Genomic DNA, 18442 nt, shown 5'->3' with positions numbered 1-18442 from the left:
AGCTGTATACCCATGCGGGGGTGACGGCAATTGGTCCGCACCATCGGCGCGTAGTTCGCAGCTGAGCTGACCACTGTTTTCGTGATGCGTGTTGCTGTGCATGGTGATCTGAGGTGCTACTGTGAATACAAAACGTTAAAGTATGGTGCACAGGGCATCCCACCAGGTATGAACTAAGCCTATTGATGTCAGTTTGGTGTTGCTGGCATCGCTTCTTCGTGTTGATCAATGAACTCGCGTAAGAATATTTTATTAAAGCAACGAAATGTTCAACCTCTGGCAGCAGATCAAAGGTCTGCACTCGAAGCAGATCATTCGCGATCAGCAGAAAGGCGTAATTAATTATTTGGTTTAGAAATACAGTCCGTTACTTATGGCGAATATGGCGAGTCGGTTCTTCTCGTCATCGTTTCAATGATCCTCTTCGCTGTCTTAATTGTAATTCGTCTCCTTGCCTGCTTCAAAATCTTCCATAGATCAAGTGTTCATTCAAGTGTCTTTAACGCAATGTGTTAAAGGTATAAATAGTAATTACGATGTTTTCAGGCTTATCCAGACCGTTGATGCTTGATGACAGACTAACGTCTGAAAGAGTAAACAGAGATTCTCATATTGCGTATCAGCTTATGTACTTTCCAAATTAACCGCTTCTCTGTTGTTCGCTATGCCGCTATGCAAATTTATCGAAAGACCCTGACTACACTGACTTGCCCTTTAAATTGTTGTTGCTGTAACATGCTAAACAAGCTCCACAACAATAATTTATTTGACCAACACGGGCGCTACTTCTAACACCCTCCGAAAGGGCACCGTCAGTGTATTCGCGCAAAGCTGTACCAATAACGTCAGGCGTTTCTTAAAAAGTCAACAGAGGTCGATCATTACATAATCATTCTGCCCTGAATAACATTCCAGAGCGTGCTGATTTCAGGGTTATTCTATTTCTTCAAACTATTCGCTGGGATTGGCAGGTACAGTATATCCAACTTTTCCTTTATTTTTATTTTTTCGTGTAGCTGGTGAACCGGGAACTGGCAAGGAGGCAATGGCTACGAGCCTCGAGAAAACAACCAAGGCGGCGACACAAGGACATGGTGAGCAACGCAAAGAGACTGTTTTACTTGCGATAGATAGCTATAGTTTGCGCAGGTTCGTGAAGCCTCTTGTCTTAATCCTATTGTGTGTGTGATACGTGCCTCCGAGATGTAGGATGAAAAATTTCGCACGCGATAGCGTGGTATATATTTAATGTTTGCACTGATTCTTCTGATGTTGCCCGAAACCACTTTTGTTTCATACGTCTAACCATAAAAAAAGAGACCTATGATTACGGTATTCCCTAACGCGAATTTTGAGCGCAACTGTTTAGGTATTTTGAATTCGCGGTATATCGTGGCAAATAAGTTGATTCTGAACGGCAGGGTCCTCTCGGCAGCGGCGCTGAGCGCCTGCTCGGGCAGCTAGTTTAGCAGCAGAAGCAGATGAAGCAGTTCTACGAGTTGCCTCGCTCATTGCTCAGAAAGAAAGCGTGAACCAAGGGACGCGTGGCTCGCGTGGAGCATATTCTCTAGCGGCGACGTCGCAGGCGAAGTAGCGCATGCGCAGTTTGTCCGAATCCCATGCGACGAATGGAAGAAAGGTAACTACGTAGAACCACTCGATACTAGTGGAAGCGCTGTTACCTCATATTACCGTGATGACGAGCTTCCATAGATAGAGCCAATCCCGTACGCTGTATTGGTCGCTGTCTATTTTTCTTTAATTTTTAATGTTCTCTTGTTTTCGTACCTTTTCTGCCCCTTTGTCCATCCCCCTGTGCAGAGTATCCAACCGGACACTTAATCAGGTTAACAGCTCTGCGTTTCACGTCTTGTTTTCCTTCCTTCCGCCCTTCCTTTCTCTGTATTTTTGTGTTTGTTATAATATGTAAAACGACATGGACCATAATGTACATAGCGATAATAATACATCCTCTGCTCATCCCTTATATGTCTGATGTTTGCCACGCGCCATGACTATAGAATTCATGTTGAGCTTTTATAGTTGACGAAACATCACAACACAAGACAAGAAGGGATACACGATACCGGCACATTATACGACAGAAACAAGAACGGTGCCTGAGGTTATCTATACTTCGGCGTAATTAAAATTCAGACTGAACTGTTAACGCTTACGAAACGCCTTAAAACGAGACGAATTCGTGTAATACGCTATATATAGGTACCCTATGCGACAAACACAGTGCTATATGGGCCTATATACCTTGTGTGTTTTAGGGCCGGTGCGCGGCCTCAAAGCCTCGTGTTTTGCGCTGTTTCGTCACCATTAGCAGCCACTGACTAGCTATAGCCCGAATAAAAGATTTTCGAGATAAGTTAACGAAATCTTCCGGGTAGCAACACAGTAAAATGCACGGCGCCATCTCTGTTTACACTGTACGCTCCGGGTTCGCAGCGATCGGAAAGCCTCGCTAATACAATTAAAGCTCGCTCGTCGCGATCAATTGCGAGCCTAGGGCCGGGCGGGGGTGTGTTACCGTGAGCTCGAAGAACAGCAAGCGTCTGCGCCGCTCTTTTCCTAGAAATCGCGCGGTGAAAGAGAGCTCGGGACGGGCGGTTGCCAACGTGCGCGCCGTCCTCGTCGGTGGCACGCCCACGCCGGAGACGGTGCTGACTCCATCCTGCCGTCGCCGCCCACAACTTTTGCCGCCACGAACACAAGGGTATACCGGCACGCGCATATAGGCGCCTGCGCCGACCACCCGTGTACTATACTCGAGCCGCCTTTCACTTCGTTTTCTTTTCGCGTAAAACAGAGACCCAACAGTCGAAACGGTGCGAGACGCGCCGCGTGGGCGGGGAAGCTCATTCGAGAGGCGCTCGCGCATACTTGAACGCGTGCACACCTGTGCCACCCCGCAATGTTTGGCGATCAGAAGAGTGTCGACCCACGCGCAGGCAGCAAGCGAGCACGCGAAGCTCCGCGAGATGGTAGCGTGAGGCGGCGACAGTTGTGTTTGGGTTTCCGCGACGCTCGAACGGTCGGGGGCCGCGAAATCAGTTTAGCAGTTTTGTCGCGGCGCTGTGTAGCTCACACGCTGAGTGTGAGCTCAAGCGCGGAACTGAATCAGTGACCTCTTGGGTAGTGTGCCGACGTGCCGTAGTAGTTCAAAAAAGAGAGAAAAAGAAAACCGGCATACCAAACCACTTTTCGGAATCTGTGTTAAGCGAAGCTTTCTTGTATACTTCCAATTAAATCATATGCAGAAAGACAAATGATGTTTGCAATGTTTTCTATTTTTATTTCTACATGGCCTCATGGTATGTCACGGGGATGAGGCGATGGCTTGCAGGCTAATGCAAAGTTTAGTGGGTGGTGAAGGAACCTTCGTGCGCCAAGTTGCATGTATTGAGACGTATGAAATACTTCATCACCTCTGACGAACACGTGATTACTCAATCATCCCCGTTACGCCACCCATGCGACCGGGGAGACCTCCGGCTGTGCCTCTGCGGCGAGAAGCCCTTTATTCATTTGTAAATGTCATTTCCCCTATGAGTGTTCTTCCTGCTTTCCCTCTGCGCACAATAACCGCCGGTAAACACGCACACGCACACGCGCACGCACACGCACACACACACACACACACACACACACACACACACACACACACACACACACACACACACACACACACACACACACACACACATATATATATATATATATATATATATATATATATATATATATATATATATATATATATATATATATATATATATATATATATATATATATATATGTGTGTGTATGCGTGTGTTTGCATAAACAAAAAAACAAAACGAATATGTGTGTTTGGTGGAAAATACTCGAAAGAGAAAGCTTTTCTTTAAAATAATAACAATAACTAAAAAGAAAGCAAGTTTAACGTGCCAATCGTTTGGACTCAATAATAAAATCCTAGACGGCGGTGCAAACATCCATGTGGCCGCACCGGGGAGTCGAATGAAAGGATACTGGGAATTGTCAGTTTCAGATCAAGTTCGCGAAATTGAATTTGGAAGGTTCTTCCATTTTTTTTTTCGCAGTGATGTGGCGGCGGTGAATGGTAAAAAAGAAGTGACATAGTAGTCTCGTCCTCACTATAGAAATAGAAAACCAGGAAGGGGTACACCAGGCCGGACTTGCGTAGATAAAGAAATTAAGACGGCAATGCGGCAGCGTAATTTGGTGAGGGATACTTAAAACCTACGTGGGTCGGCAAATTCACTGCACCAGGTATGCGTAAGAGTTCATAATGATAGCAGGGCGAACAAAACGAAGGACGGGGTGAAAGAACAGCGCTCTTCCTGTGTTCTCTCACCCCGTCCGTCGTTTTGTTCTCGCTGTTACCATTCTAAACGCATACCGAATCGCCTACCTTTCCGCTTTAATGCGTAAGAGATCGTGATACTTAGGAGGATCAGTTAGTATGTCAAACACCTTCTCAAGAACCTCTTGGCGATGCACACAACGTAGTGGTCTTCGTCCGTTATAGCAGTGCCTGCTGTAGTCTCAGAGATAGATACCTGAAAAAGTGTACGGAGGATCAAAGTTTTCGAGGTATCTTGAAAAAGGCGGACATCGAAAAAGTACGGAGGGATCAACTACAGTATGTGGCCTCACTTTAGCTTACCCGCTGTAGGAGTTCTCAGTGGATATGACGGTCCAGTGATTACGAGTGTATATGCCGGTTACTCTGGTCGCATTTCTGCGGAAGCGGAATAGAGCAAGACATTTGCACGCTGAGGTGTTGGTGCGCGCCAAATGGTAACAGGTGGCAGAAATCAATCCTCCGCCTCATTCGACCGCGGCGTCCCCGGCCATTACACCAGCTCCAGGACGCAAGAAACCTATAGAAAAAAAAAAAGAAGAAAAAGAAAAGAAACTCGCTGTAACGGAACCAGTGATCACAACATCAGCGACGACGACGACGACGATAATAATAATAATAATAATAATAATAATAATAATAATAATAATAATAATAATAATAATAATAATAATAATAATTGCAGTTACTGTGAAATTTGCTATGAACAGCGTAGAAAATTCTAGCTTTAGCGACGTAATGATCGCGCCTGCTTTGTGTAACAAATTGTCTTCAATCCCAACAGAACTTAGAGCGCCCTGTCAGCGCAAAACTGGAGCGCAACACGTGACTTTAGCGGGCCGCACTCGCTTCGTGCGGCGGCACTGCACCGATAGCGACTGCGTCGTATAGTTGACAGGGCGTAATTACGCTCCTTATCTATGCTTCGCCGGGGATACCGATGAGAGGTGTAGCACGCGCCAAACGCCGAAAATACCTCTGGACTTTGTTTCGCGCGCTCAGTGATAAACGCTGCTCGATCCCGCCTCCGCCTATAGACACCGTCTCTGCAGCTTTTCGGCAATCCTCCTGCCGCTGCCGACGCCAACCTCGTCCCTCTTCGTCGCTCCGAGGCGAGCATTTCGAGGCACATCGGGGGCCGCAACCCTCACTAACAAGCAGGCAACGAAACCGCGGCAGCCAACTCGGTTATTACGTCGTCGATCGGCCGGCAGTTAAACGAGCGAAGATCGTTTTGAAATAGCGGGTACAGTACAGGGGACCTGCCCACAGACCAGATATACATCGCCCGTAGTATTGTTCAGCTGCAGTCGCGCGGTGCTCGAAGCAGGGATTTCTTGCGTCGAATGAGCGTTGTCGGGGGCAGTCGCCACAAGGTCCCAATAACGGCTTTGACGGGTGAAAAGCAAATCAAGGGGACGGGTAAGAGCAGAGGAATGGTCAGTCGGGCCTTTTATTTTTTAGTCACTGCAGGTGTGACGATAGTCCGAATGCCTGCGCGCCATCTCGTAGTCACTTTCCGTGCCGCATCAGCGGGAGCCATTTAGCTCCGTCGCACATGCGATGTTAGTTCTCCACTGCGGCGCCATGATCCGCCGAACACTTTTCGCACTCTGAGCAGAGAGGCGCTGCTATGTCCGCACAATGCGCCGCTCCTTCCGGAGCGCGTTGCGTGTGCGTGTTTGGCCGGCGGAGGCAGCGGCGCGGAGAAACCAGCATCCGACTTCCTCCCGTTCGGACACGAACTAAAAACGCTCCGCTCCTCCCTTTTTCGAGCCCGACGGTCGCCGCCGCTGCGACATTCACAGCCGCGGCTTGCAGCGGCGGCAGCGCATCTCGCGCGCACAGCGAGTGGCAGGAAGCGCGCGCCTAACAAACCGTGCGTGCGTGCGCGCCGCTTAATGCATGCGAGCATGCGAATAAAGAGAGCCGCATCCTTCGAGCTTCATTGTGGAGCTTCGCTTGCCGAGTCCGCGCCCACAGGAGGCGCGCGAGCGTCGGACGTCGACATCAGGGTCGCCCTGTTGCGCCAACCGTTCACCATACATTTTTTTTTTTTTTTTTGCCTCGTGCGTTTTTCCTGCTTAGTTACCCACGTCGTTGCTGTCGTCCTCAATGAACGCTGCATCCGCTTACGCGGATGAGGAGATATGCACCCCGGTGCGTTAGTTCCGCGCAAGGCGCGCTCCTCTCGACCAGGCAAACGCGCCCGGTGCCCGTAGCAAACGGAACCATTACCGCAAATAGACCCTGTGTACCGTATAGGCCGCGGTTAACGTTCGGAAATTTTGCTTCTCGTGCATGTGCCACGTATTGTTCGTTGCTTGCGAGTTCTCGACTGTAGCCGGCGGCTCAGCACACCGGGTGCGGCTTGCGCGCGGCGGTGTTCTGTATGAAGTCTTCGCGGGCGGCTGAGCTTTTGCTCGTGAAGAAACCTGACGCCCCAGCGTTTTGCACCACTGGGCTTCGTAAGCAGGTGGGCGAGTGCTTCTTCTTCCGGTATAGATATGCTGATCGATTGTTTGTCCTTTGAAAGACAACCGTGCACAAACTCGAGGAAACAAAATGTGCAGTCGTCTTCGACGTAAGTGCGTGGTTCCAACGCTGACTCCGAGGCGGGTAGTGGTTCTGCGGCTGTCTCCCGTGCCTACTGAAAGTACTGGAGGGCAGAGCAGAACTCTCCCTGCACAGCTTTGCTGCGATGGAAGTCAAGTGCCACCGGAGCTAACCGGAGCGCCACCGCAGCGCCACCACACGGTCTGGCAGCGACGCTCGTCAAACGAGCAGTGGACGCTTTTTCCTTTGATAAAGGCGAGTTAACTTTATACGTGTTATGGAGCGGAATATATCAATGAATTGCAGAGGCGGACCGGAAAAAGCCTGTCGTTTTCGCTGTCTTGTATGTTTGCTGTAGGGGACAAAACAGCAGTCCTCTTCACTGCGATGCATACTGACTCACGCGGAAAGTACTCCCCTCTAACCCCCCCCCTCCCCCACGCACACACACAACACTTCACCCCATTTTCTATTATTTGTGTGTTCTCATCACAAACGCTTTCGTGAACATCCAGGGTAGTGTTAAGTCTGTCTGGCTGCACAGCCTACAGTGAGAAAACATTTCCACCTCGCCGACTGCATGTCGTGCTTCTCTTCCATGTGCGCGGCCTCCAAGCCTGTCTGCTGGTCGCGGTCGCCCGTCAGCGCGAGATTGACACACGGTGCTACTGGAGGTCGGAGAGAAGGCGTCACGCGCCGCTACCTGACAAACTCGAAGAGGGAAAAAAAAAAAAAAAACGAACGGTGCGCAGCACACACCACATAAAGAGCCCAATACCCCCTTCCACCTCTCCTAGCTCTATCAGCAGTTTCGCACCGTTTGGTGGCCAGAGGAGGAGAAGCGGCGCGTTTGGCTGCACTGCAGATATGCGCATTAAGGATGTGCGCCGGCTCTCTTTTCTTCGGTCCACACACACGACCGAGTCGCTGCGACCGAGGGGAAACGCGGCGGCGACGCTTGACCTGTTTTCGGCAGCGCTCGGCGGCTCATTGACGCCTCTTCGATGCCTTTGTGCGCGGCCGCTCGTGACTTTCGGCGCGCCTGTTTTCAATGGCGACAAAGAGAGTGCCCCCTCGCCCCAGTCTCTCTCACTGTCCACTTTAGCTCTGTCCTCTCGACGACGCCAGATACAAATGAGCTCCTCTGCGAGACTGGTTAATTAAGGCCACGCTTCCGTCGGTGAACAGTGCGTTCAACTCTACAACGAAGACAAAGGGGCGCTGTGTTCTTTCCGGGTGCGGCAGCTGGTGCGGCGGGAAGTTCAAATTAAAGCTAGTGGCGACGGACAAAAGAGCCGGAGTCCAGACTCGTACAACTGAACTTTACGGAGGTATAGCCTCGTTGACTACCGCTTTAAATATAGCTCGCGCAGAACGCTCATTGCTCATCGCGTAATTGTCAGTGAATGTTTTAACCGCGAGAACGTTTCGTTCGAGCCGGCTTTTTTTACTGCGACAGCAACCAATGCTGAACATTGGTTTTGCCTTGTCCATCCTTCTGTCCCGTCCATCCATTCCGTTACGCTGATGGCGACCGTTGTCGTCATCGACGACACACAACGTAATTTTTGTCGCCGTTAGGCCACCTTGTCATCCTCAGCTTCGACATTGCCACATGATTTGAGTCCATGTCAGTAACACAATGTGCATTTGGGAGTGAACGCGCAGTCAACACTGTGCATTGTACAAAACGCTGTGCTATCGTACAACATTGCTTTTTTTCCCTTTTCTTTTAAGTACATGGAAATCGGACGTAAAGGTCTGCAAAGCTCTACACGAACAGACAGTAATATTCAGGCGGACAAACACACGCGTCCCATAAAAACACCCGCTCTGGCGGCTGCTCTTGCGCAGCATACACTATGCACATGGGCTGCAGCTTCAAGGAAAAATGACCTCGCAGACCTGGGAGTTCCAGTGTTTCTGTCACACATCGGACTTTGCCAAATACTGTGCAGTGCCAATAAAATGAACCTGTCACACGGAAGGCCGCCATGGCCCTTAAATTGTAGAAAACGTATCGAATATGTTGTGTGATATGTTGAATATGTTGTATCAGGCACGTACCCGGGATATTATTTTGGGGGGGGGGGGGGGGGCAACCCAAGGTAACTTCTATGCAAATTAGGGGGGGGGGGGTTACCTTTACTAGTACAAATGTGAATAATGTCCACCATTCTCCATGAAAACGCATAAACCCTCAAAAGAGAAATGAAATAAGGTGTATGTTACAGGTGCTGCTGTGCGATACACCTCTCTTTACTTGGCAAACAAGGAACTATGCCAAATGGACTTGCGCAGGAAGAACACTGCCAAGAAGAAGTAAAGAAGCGAAAGTGTAAAATAACGATTACTTTAGTAGAATTAAAAAAAAACAACAGCAGTTGGCAACCAAGGCACACAAACCGCGCGGAGTTGTGTTACTTCGCCAGCCAATCACAGAAGCAAACAAAATCGTCTTCATGCGATCTTTTAAAATGGCGTCACTTGATACCTCCGGAGCGTCTGCTGTTCTTGAAGAGTCTTTTCATCGGCGGAAGCAATGAGGTCATGGACAAAGTGTATGGAGTCTCAGCATTTCACTCTTCAAAAGTCTGCGGTGCCATTCATTTCACTGCTGAACCCGTTGTACTCATGAAACTTCAGTGGGAACTGAAGTGAAACTTGACAATAAATAGTTGCAGCAAAGCAAGCATGTTATTTCAGTCCAGTAATGAATTATGCTTTGGCCATTCCACTATAATAGGCGAGGGAAAAGGTATAAAATTAAGCGCTAATAATTTTATTTTTGTGGTTACCGCCTTATTTGCGTAACAGGAAAAGTTTGAAGTACGAATTATTTGCAGAATCGCGGAGGAACAGTGGCTGGCGGTTATGAGGGCGTGGGCGGGGCTTCACTGCAGACTTAATTTGTATCCGACTATAGTAGCGTTTTTTTTTTAATTAGCTCTGGAGGAATTATACAGAAAGATATATTTGCGGAACAGTCACAGTTCTTTTGGATCTCTCGTTTACTGCTCTAACAAGTTAAGTGCCACAACCGACTCGTATTGTTATTTGGGAAGTTACGTAACGATGCGTGGCTGCCAGTCCCGCACAACCGCGTAGGGCGCAGGACGCTGTGATTCTAGACGTACTACGCCCACCGCGGAAGGTTAGAAAAACACCTACATAAGCACAGCAGAGAAGTGGCTACGTTAGGCGGCTCGAATGATAACTGTAGAAGCGTCATTCAGAACACACGGAACTGTTCTCCACTTCCTTTTTCTGTTCTACTTCCTTTTTAAATAAAAAGATGTTGATCCATAAATATTTTCATAAACAACAGTTAAATTTGATAGTTTTCGCTTTTCCTTCCTGTTTGGTAGTTGCCTTGGCTCTCTCACTTAGTAGGTCGCTTAATTTCTCAAATCCTTGCGACTCTTGTTTCCAGTTGGCAATTTTGCACGAAAAGAGCTCTACAGTTAGTGAAAAACCAGACGGGTTAAGGGGTGACAGTCGTATTGCCTATGAGTTTAATGCTTATTGCAAGGTTTGATGATGGACGCTGTCTCGCATTATTTTATTTTCCACCTTATCTAACCCATATCGCGGGTATATGGCTCCGAGGATCTGTCAGCGTCGCGGCAAGCCGCTACTCGAGGAAATAATGCAGCAAAAGGAAAAGTCAAACGCAATTGGCGTTTCCTCTGGCCGCAACTCGTTCCACGTGCATACAGACCAGCTGACAACGAATCGAATCCCTTTCCTGGTCCCTGGGTCAGTCTAAACAAACAAGGTTGAACTAACAAAGCAACAGCAATGCGCGTGACCGTTGAAAAGACGGTGACAACTGAATGCATCTCGAGTTAATCGCGCGGGCACCGAATCGATGAGAAACCGGCCTTCACACCCCAGGAGATGCCAATATAACTACCGCCATCAAAAAGGAATGAAAAAGGCAGGAAAACGTTGACCACCGAATAGCTGTCAAGTTCCAACATTGATGTGGCGGCGCTTTAGGAATGTGTGTGAGAAGCGGTGGGGTGGGGCGGGGAAGGGGGGGGGGGGGGGGGAGTCATGCGTCTTATTTCCGGAGCGGGGAGCAGGCCCCCCGCCCCCCCTCCTTTGGGTACGTGCCTGTGTTGTGTATATATATGCTCCATGGAGGAACGGACATTCGGCGTATACGTCTTAGAACAACTTGATATCTCATTCCAAGAAGAAAATGCTACACGTCCGTTCATTTGTGAAATTTTGCAGCTGGGTCAAGTTAGTTATCTGCCGGAAATAGCGGTATCATCGACCTTTAATGAAGTATCGCAAAGACCTTGAGGTTTCTTTAAAAAAATCGTCGAAACTTTTCTTTTCCTAAACGTACGTTTCAGCATGAAGTATACAGGGCGATCATTTTTAAGCTTTATGGAATTTTAAAAATAGCCTGTTGCTGATGACATAATTCTAGTCCTTGAGCTGGATTATTCAGAGAGGCGGACATTACTTGCACGAGAAATTTAAACACATATTCGACTAATTAATAATAATACACTAATTATCTTTTGAAGTAATTACCTTATGGCACATACCGCAATTTACGAATTGTAGCCGGTGAGCTTGCGAGGCGTATCCACTTTGAATGAATTTCCCCCAGATACTTATTTGAAGAAATCCACGTTGAAAAACAAAACAAATTTATGTTCTGCGCTTCGGCCTCCGGTCCGCGGCGAAGACAAATTTCGAAGATAACTACTGAAGATAAATTTCTTGTTTTTCAACTCGGATTTCTTCTACAATTCGTAAATTGCAATACGTGTCGTACCGTAATTAATTAAGAAGTTTATTAGTTGAATATGTGTTTAGATTTCTCGTACTAGTGATGTCAGCCTCTTTTGCCACACGACATTATTAAAAATTGAGGAAAAGTGAAAAATTATCACCCCCTATAGGGTTTATATGACCGTTTTTATACAGTAATACTTTGTTTAGCCTTACTACAGAACACCAAAGGCTACAGGCGGAAGATGTAGACGTTAAAATGGGATTTTCGCAGAATTATAGATTTACGTTAAAGATACATTCGAAAGCAAAAAGCGTAGGCTGCAGTTGACGTTTGCTGTGTACGTCGTTCTGATCTGATGATTCGTATAATCCAACGTACAATATGACACGGCACAACATTTCCTACTTTCAACTGTCAACAAGTGCAACAAAAGCGCTGTTCCTTTCAACGCAAAGAACACGTTTTTCATCCTGCAGCTCCCGCTTTGTTCCTTTCTCGTACTCATCGGGCGTACAGTCTTTCATGCCGTACGGGAACACGCAGGAATTTTTTCACAGGAGAATGCAGGTATGTAATGGGGGCTGGTCCCATGACTACAGCTCGATCGCAAGAAAAGCTGTGTATTTGGAGGGCTCCGGAATAATTTCCGCTACCTGGGTTTAATTTATAACTTACGCCTAAATCTCAGTGCATGGGTCACTTTTTCGCTATCCGTCCCCATCGAAATCCTACTGCCGCGGTGGAGGACAGAAGCCGCCTTATAATCGCGTTGCCTCTGTGGCGGTTTACGTCGTGGCGTTATGGCGCCTATAGCTCGCGATGCGTATACGACGTGTGTAGCAGCATTTATGGTGTTTTTCATTTGCGGATCTCCTCGCCGCCTCCAACGGGAGAAGGCAGAGAGACCGCTGCAGTGTCCGCCATTGTCGCGGCGCTATAAGGTTGCCGAGCGAGGAACAGAAGAAGCGAGAGTCGAGAACACTTTCGACTGCTCCCGCGTGTAATTTACATTTTCGTCGGCGAGGAAGAACAAAGCGCAGTAGTGACAAAAAAGAAAGTTTATCGTGCAAGTCCGTGGTGGTACGACGTATGCGCTGTCAAGCACCAGGTCGCCGGTTCGATTCCCGGCCACGGCGGCCACATTCCGATGGGGCGGTGTGCAAAAAATGCTTAATCGTAGAGTTCCACTATACGGCGTCCCGCATAACACACTGGGCAATTTCGGGATGTTTTAATCCCAGCAATATAATTCTTATTCTGTCACCCCGCCAATCACGTGAAAGTTGAGAAGGTGGAGACGATAATGGGACTACGACGATCTTCACGAGCAGCTGCAAAAGGGAGCGACAACAAGCAAGCAAACAAGCAAGCAAGCAAGCAAGCAAGCAAGCAAGCAAACAAGCAAGCAAGCAAGCAAGCAAGCAAGCAAGCAAGCAAGCAAGCAAACAAACAAACAAACAAAGACACTTTCCTCAGCCAGGTATCTGCAGTACCCGACGGAAATTTCGCGTTCCCTTCTATGTTACCAGAGACAGCTTCATTTCTATTACGGCCTTGAAGTCATGCTACCACAGATAAAGGTTTCTCCCTTTCCCTACTCGATCGTGGTGTTCCGTAACATAGCTGCAACTTAATCTGATGCAACTCTCCATGCTTGACGCGATATCGTAATGGCTGACCTGCGCTTTCTTATACCTTGCCGTTTCCTGCATGGCGGCCAAAGGAGCAGCTCCATTCCTCTGCCCAAAATAATTTATTTTGAGCCTCTTTCTGCCTGTGCCTGACATCTGCGTTTTTTGACCTAATGACTAGGGGCCGAATTCACAAAGCTACTCGTTCGTAATGGCTATTTGCCACTGGCCGACCGCCTTCGCTATGTTGTATACATATATATGCTTGTGACCATTTTGCTGTTTCTTCGCGCGAGTTCAGTGGTTTGCCCCTGGGTCTCGGCTCATCTTTACATTCGAAATACCGACTGTTCCCGGCAGCAGGCAACCGCTATGAACAGCTACATGCGTTTTCGCGTATTGCAACAGAAACCACCGAGGCGCACAACTGTTCCACAAACGCCCCTCAAGTGAACATGTGCTATCGGCTTAAACTGAAACGCGAATAGCGCAGCATGTCACTACCGTACCTTCTTCAAAAGCATGCACAATTAGGATAGAAGAGTTTGTGTCCCCTCTTCCACTGAGCGCAACCGTGGCATCAAATGCTTTACGCAAGGTGCTGCCTCTACCAGCGCAACATCATGGGTGCTCTCGATACACGCGTGCCATATGGTCGTGCACATGCCGATGCAGAAGGCCGTGCGTTATGGTAACTCTGAAAGTCTACGCCAACTCATTTGTTCGAGCTCTGTCGCAGTAATAAGTTAGCGTGCCTAACGAAACGTACAGGCGTTCCATTGGCGCTATGCAACGTGCATGCGGCTTATTCGGGATACTGGGGCCAAATTCGTCAAATTTTTCGTCCGTAAGTGCTCTTTGCCATTGACCAGCCGCTTTTGCGTATATGTCTAGCATTATGACTCGGTGGCTGAAGCTTTCTCTTACGAACAATTCTCACTTCAGAGATTCTTGTAAATACGGGCCCAGTTCTGCAAATGCGTGCTCAGCTGCATGCCTCTGCCAAGGGAGAAGCTCGAGCTTATTCACATGATGCAATTGAAATATTCGAAGTATTTCTGCTCAAATAATCCCTGTTCATGGCCAATACGCATTAGTCAAATACAGACTGCCGGGTGAGGCCAAGAAGAAATACCTTTCTTTTCGAATTGTTCAATATATTGACACTGGCAGCCCTGTTCAGGCTATTAACGCAAGAAGAAAAAAAGTTGCAGAACTGCTTTGAGTTCTCATGTAGCACTTAAGCAAAGCTCAACAAAATAAGCGCGACGCAGAAAGGGCGAAAATTACCGACATATGACGGAAACGATTCCAAAAAAGACAGACACGCACTGTGGTCAAATAATGACGCTCTACCATTTTACTATTAAGTGCACTCTTGCTCTAGCATCAAGCAACTTAATGCATTGTTTAATAACTATTAAATAAAGCTTTGCTTAGAAAATTTCCTTCGATGCACTCAAAGAGGAATAAAAATGTCATGGTGGTGACAAGAATTCTCATTAGTTTTGATTTCACGTACGGTATTTAGCGCAATCAATTTTTTACCTGCAGATTTGAAACAAGTACTTGATACACATGCAGCTGTAGATTCGAACGAGGGAAATATATCCCATCGATAAGCTGGCTGTTGATTAGTATAAATAACTTCACCGCGGATGGCAACGAGCCCGAAATTGTTGACGATCATAAAGGCTAAATAAACCCCACGAGAACGATTTTTTGCGCGACGGTGACGAGCGACGGCTTAAGCGGCGAAACGGGTTGTCGCTTGAACAGATCGCTCGATCTTGTCGCTCGATCACTCGGTTCTGGAAATCTAGAATTGGTCGCTCGTCGCCCGGAAGTTCTATTAGCGACTAGCCAATAGCGCGAAGCCGGAACTGGATTTACATCACTCAAGTACTACCGATTGTCGCAGGGAACGAGCAAACGATTGAATTTTTCTACGTGCAATGATAAGAACGTACTGCAAGACCTTCAGAAATAATTTATGCTGCTTTTTACAGTAAAAGACATCAACTTAAATAAATAAAGCACGCGTCACGCCAGTTACGACACGTGTTTGCTGCCTGCAAACCGGCAACACCGAGGAGACGTCGCTGGAAGTCGTCGCTCGCATGTGGTACGACTTGTAGGCCACGAGCGAACGCGACAGCCACCTCCATCGCGTCGCTTGTCGCTGTCGCGCGCGAGATCGCTTGCATGGGGTGTATACTTTAGAGGAGAACTTTAAACTTCTTGTTGACTGATTTTCTCAAAATAATCACTGCACACTGTAAAAATGTTTACACCCTTACGGGTGTTTTCATGTCGTACTGGTAACACCCTTACCGTTAGGGCCTTACAAAAATTTATAGAGGACGACAACGGAGCTCTAACCATACATGCGATTACAAAAGACGTAGTTGAAAACTAGGTAATTATTCTGACAGCCTTGGGCGCAAGGAAATATCCGACAAGAGAGTTTCATATCGATCCCTGTGAAATTCTCTTGTCGAAGCGAGTGAAGATCGGCGACGTTACACAATACATTCGGCGAATAAACAGCGGCTTACTGTTAAACCGTGGAGAGAGGGACAGTCGTGTTTTTGAATTTTAGGTATCTACTCCGACACAACCAGTTTGAATAAGTTAGTCTCGCACAACCTTGCGCCGTAATCACTCACATATATTCAGTAATTCTGCCCGGGTTCATGTTCGGTAAACTTTTACGAGCGACTCTGTGCTCTTCAAGAGGACATTAGTTTCGCTTACCTGAAGCCGACAAGCGAGCGCCGGATCGCGAGACCGGCCCGACCGCGTTTTCGTGCACCTTTCCCAGGGAGTCGAGCGAGTAACTGTGCAGTCACCTATACAGCAGGCTGCGGCTGCCCCAACGGTCGCTGGCACGGCCTGCTAGATAGCGTTTCCGCGAAACCGAAGATCGTTAGATTTCCGGCCGGTTTGGCAGCCCGACTCGAACCGACCGTCGGGTTGATACAAACGACGACACTGCATAATGAGCGGCGGAAACTCAGAGCGTGGCATCCTCGGCGATTAATTATTGGGTTACCATTAAATAGTGCCTGCCTAAATCGGCTGTCAGATGAAACGCGCTAGGCAGCGGAGCCACCTCCCCGGACCCCTCGGCCTGTCGACCCTGATCGCACTTAAAATCCGTTCAACGGTGCGATCGGCGAACCGCGGTGGCCGGTGTCAAGCAGAGCAACGTTGTATTCCACACCCGCCGCTATACGCGAACAACGCAAATCTCGGCGTCGACTTCTTCGTGGAGGCCGAGCGTCGGACGCCTATGGTCGCATGCTGCTGCTTCGCGTAGCGATCGATGCGCGGAGACGCACGTTCCATGGAGCACGCGCGTGCCAGTGACACCGAGAGCCGTCGAAGGGGAAAGCCGTAAAACTGAACGGCCATCTGCGACGGCTTCCCCGCGCTGCGGGCGACGTCTTCGTCGGGCGGACGGCTCGTCTCCTAATGACACGGTCGTAAATAGTAAACGTGCGCCTCGTCAATCAAACGCCGCTCGTGGACTACCCTGCCGCACGACGACGCTTGTCGCGCTATTCGTCTGTGGCGGCCGAGGTTTCGTTGATGTGGCACTTCAAACTTGTACTACTTTCCGCAATCGTATCATGCAGACAACAATGCGCGCGCTGGATATCGTACATACGACTGGCCTTCTATCTTGCCACGTGCCTCGCCCTCGCGCATATAAAACGGCGGTGCGGCTATAGTACCCGTAGTTTTGGCAGGAAAAGAAATGCCTGTATACATATGTATTTGCGCAGTCCCGTGAGGCGAATTGCTTTGTTTATTATTACTATTAGCAGCACATTCAGCCTTTCATTTTCATTCGCGCGAGGAAAAACTATGCGTGTTAACTTTTTCATGTGAATCTGCAGAGAACTGCATAGATGTCGCTCTGCAGTGTGCTGCGGAAGCGTTTTTAGGTGGATGTGCAAACATCTTCATTTAGGAATAAAATATTGGTCTCAGGGACTGAATTCGTCTCCATCTTCTGCATAGGGAATCGTGGCCAGGGTCCAAGATATGACGCAATGTCTGACGTGCTTATATATATCTATATGTGACTGGATTTTTTAATGGGCCAAGCGTATTTAGAAAGATGAGAAGCACAGCTTCGCAGCTATCTTCGGAATATTGGCCCAACAGTTTCGGTCGGTGGACCGACCTTTCTTCAAGGACTACAATGACGCAGTCTCTTCATATATGTAAGCAGAGAAAAAAAAAAAGAAAGAAAAAGAAAGCAAAGCAAGAATGGGGCAAAAGAAAAAAGGGAAAAGAAAGCGGGGAAGACGACGAAGAAGAAAATGTGGGAGCGAGCCGGGGACTAAATAGATTACTCGTTGGTAACAGGGTTGTTCAGCGCGCATTCGCTGAGTCAATTCCCTAATCACTAGCAGTGTTCAGATCTTTTACACGTTCCCCATCACACTCGACTTGGGCTACTGGAAACTGCCATATATGTATAGTCGCGCAGCAATTTTGCGCGTTCTTGCAGACTCCTTTCACGCTCAGAAAAACACTTTTATGCAGCACGTATTGAGCAACACAAAGCTGTATCGGGAGTTTTTCATGTCGCTGTACAATTTTCTCATTGACACTTTTCATCTAAATATAATATTTGAGAAGTTAATTAATTTATTAAGACTAATTATCTAATTAGGCGGAATGAAAAAAATAACATGAGTATTTCCAAGCGATGGTAAACAACATTACCTTGGTTCATGTCCAGCTACGTGGCATTTGCATATTTTTAATGTTTGGTTAAAGTTACGTGGGACACCCTGTATACACAGGAGTACTATCTTGCTGTTGCCTCCAAAATGCGCGCGCACACGGCTTCTCTTTCTGCAGCTGTGTCGAGCATACTTATGCACACCATGCGCAAACTGCCAAACAAACAACTGGAGTGGTAGCTTATTGTAACTGAAAGCAGCGCAAGAAACGCACATTCGCAAGGGAATTCACGAAGGAATGCGCTTGATCTTTTGTACAATCTGTCTTTTTTTGCGCTACTTTCAGTTACGAGTATTACTTACACACTAGGCCATGAAAAAGCTTTACGTCAGGATAGCTCATTGGCTAGTGCGT

The 18442-nt window shown here is 47.8% G+C and overlaps 1 protein-coding gene across 1 annotated transcript in view; it reads left to right on the top strand.

The window, feature by feature from the left end:
* Window positions 1-1021: 1021 nt before the first annotated feature.
* Window positions 1022-18442, top strand: part of LOC126547321 (uncharacterized) — a 147220-nt gene continuing 129799 nt past the window's right edge. The window contains exon 1 of the mRNA XM_055062914.2: window positions 1022-1094. Within this exon, the coding sequence (XP_054918889.1) occupies window positions 1046-1094 (49 nt within the window). The 5' untranslated portion in view covers window positions 1022-1045. The remainder of the gene's footprint in view (window positions 1095-18442) is intronic.

This window comes from Dermacentor andersoni, chromosome 1 (genome assembly GCF_023375885.2).
Source record: "Dermacentor andersoni chromosome 1, qqDerAnde1_hic_scaffold, whole genome shotgun sequence".
NCBI classification, from domain to species: Eukaryota; Metazoa; Arthropoda; class Arachnida; order Ixodida; family Ixodidae; genus Dermacentor; species Dermacentor andersoni.
The sequence above is the reverse complement of the archived record's forward strand: the minus strand, read 5'-3'. Positions and strand labels throughout refer to the sequence as shown.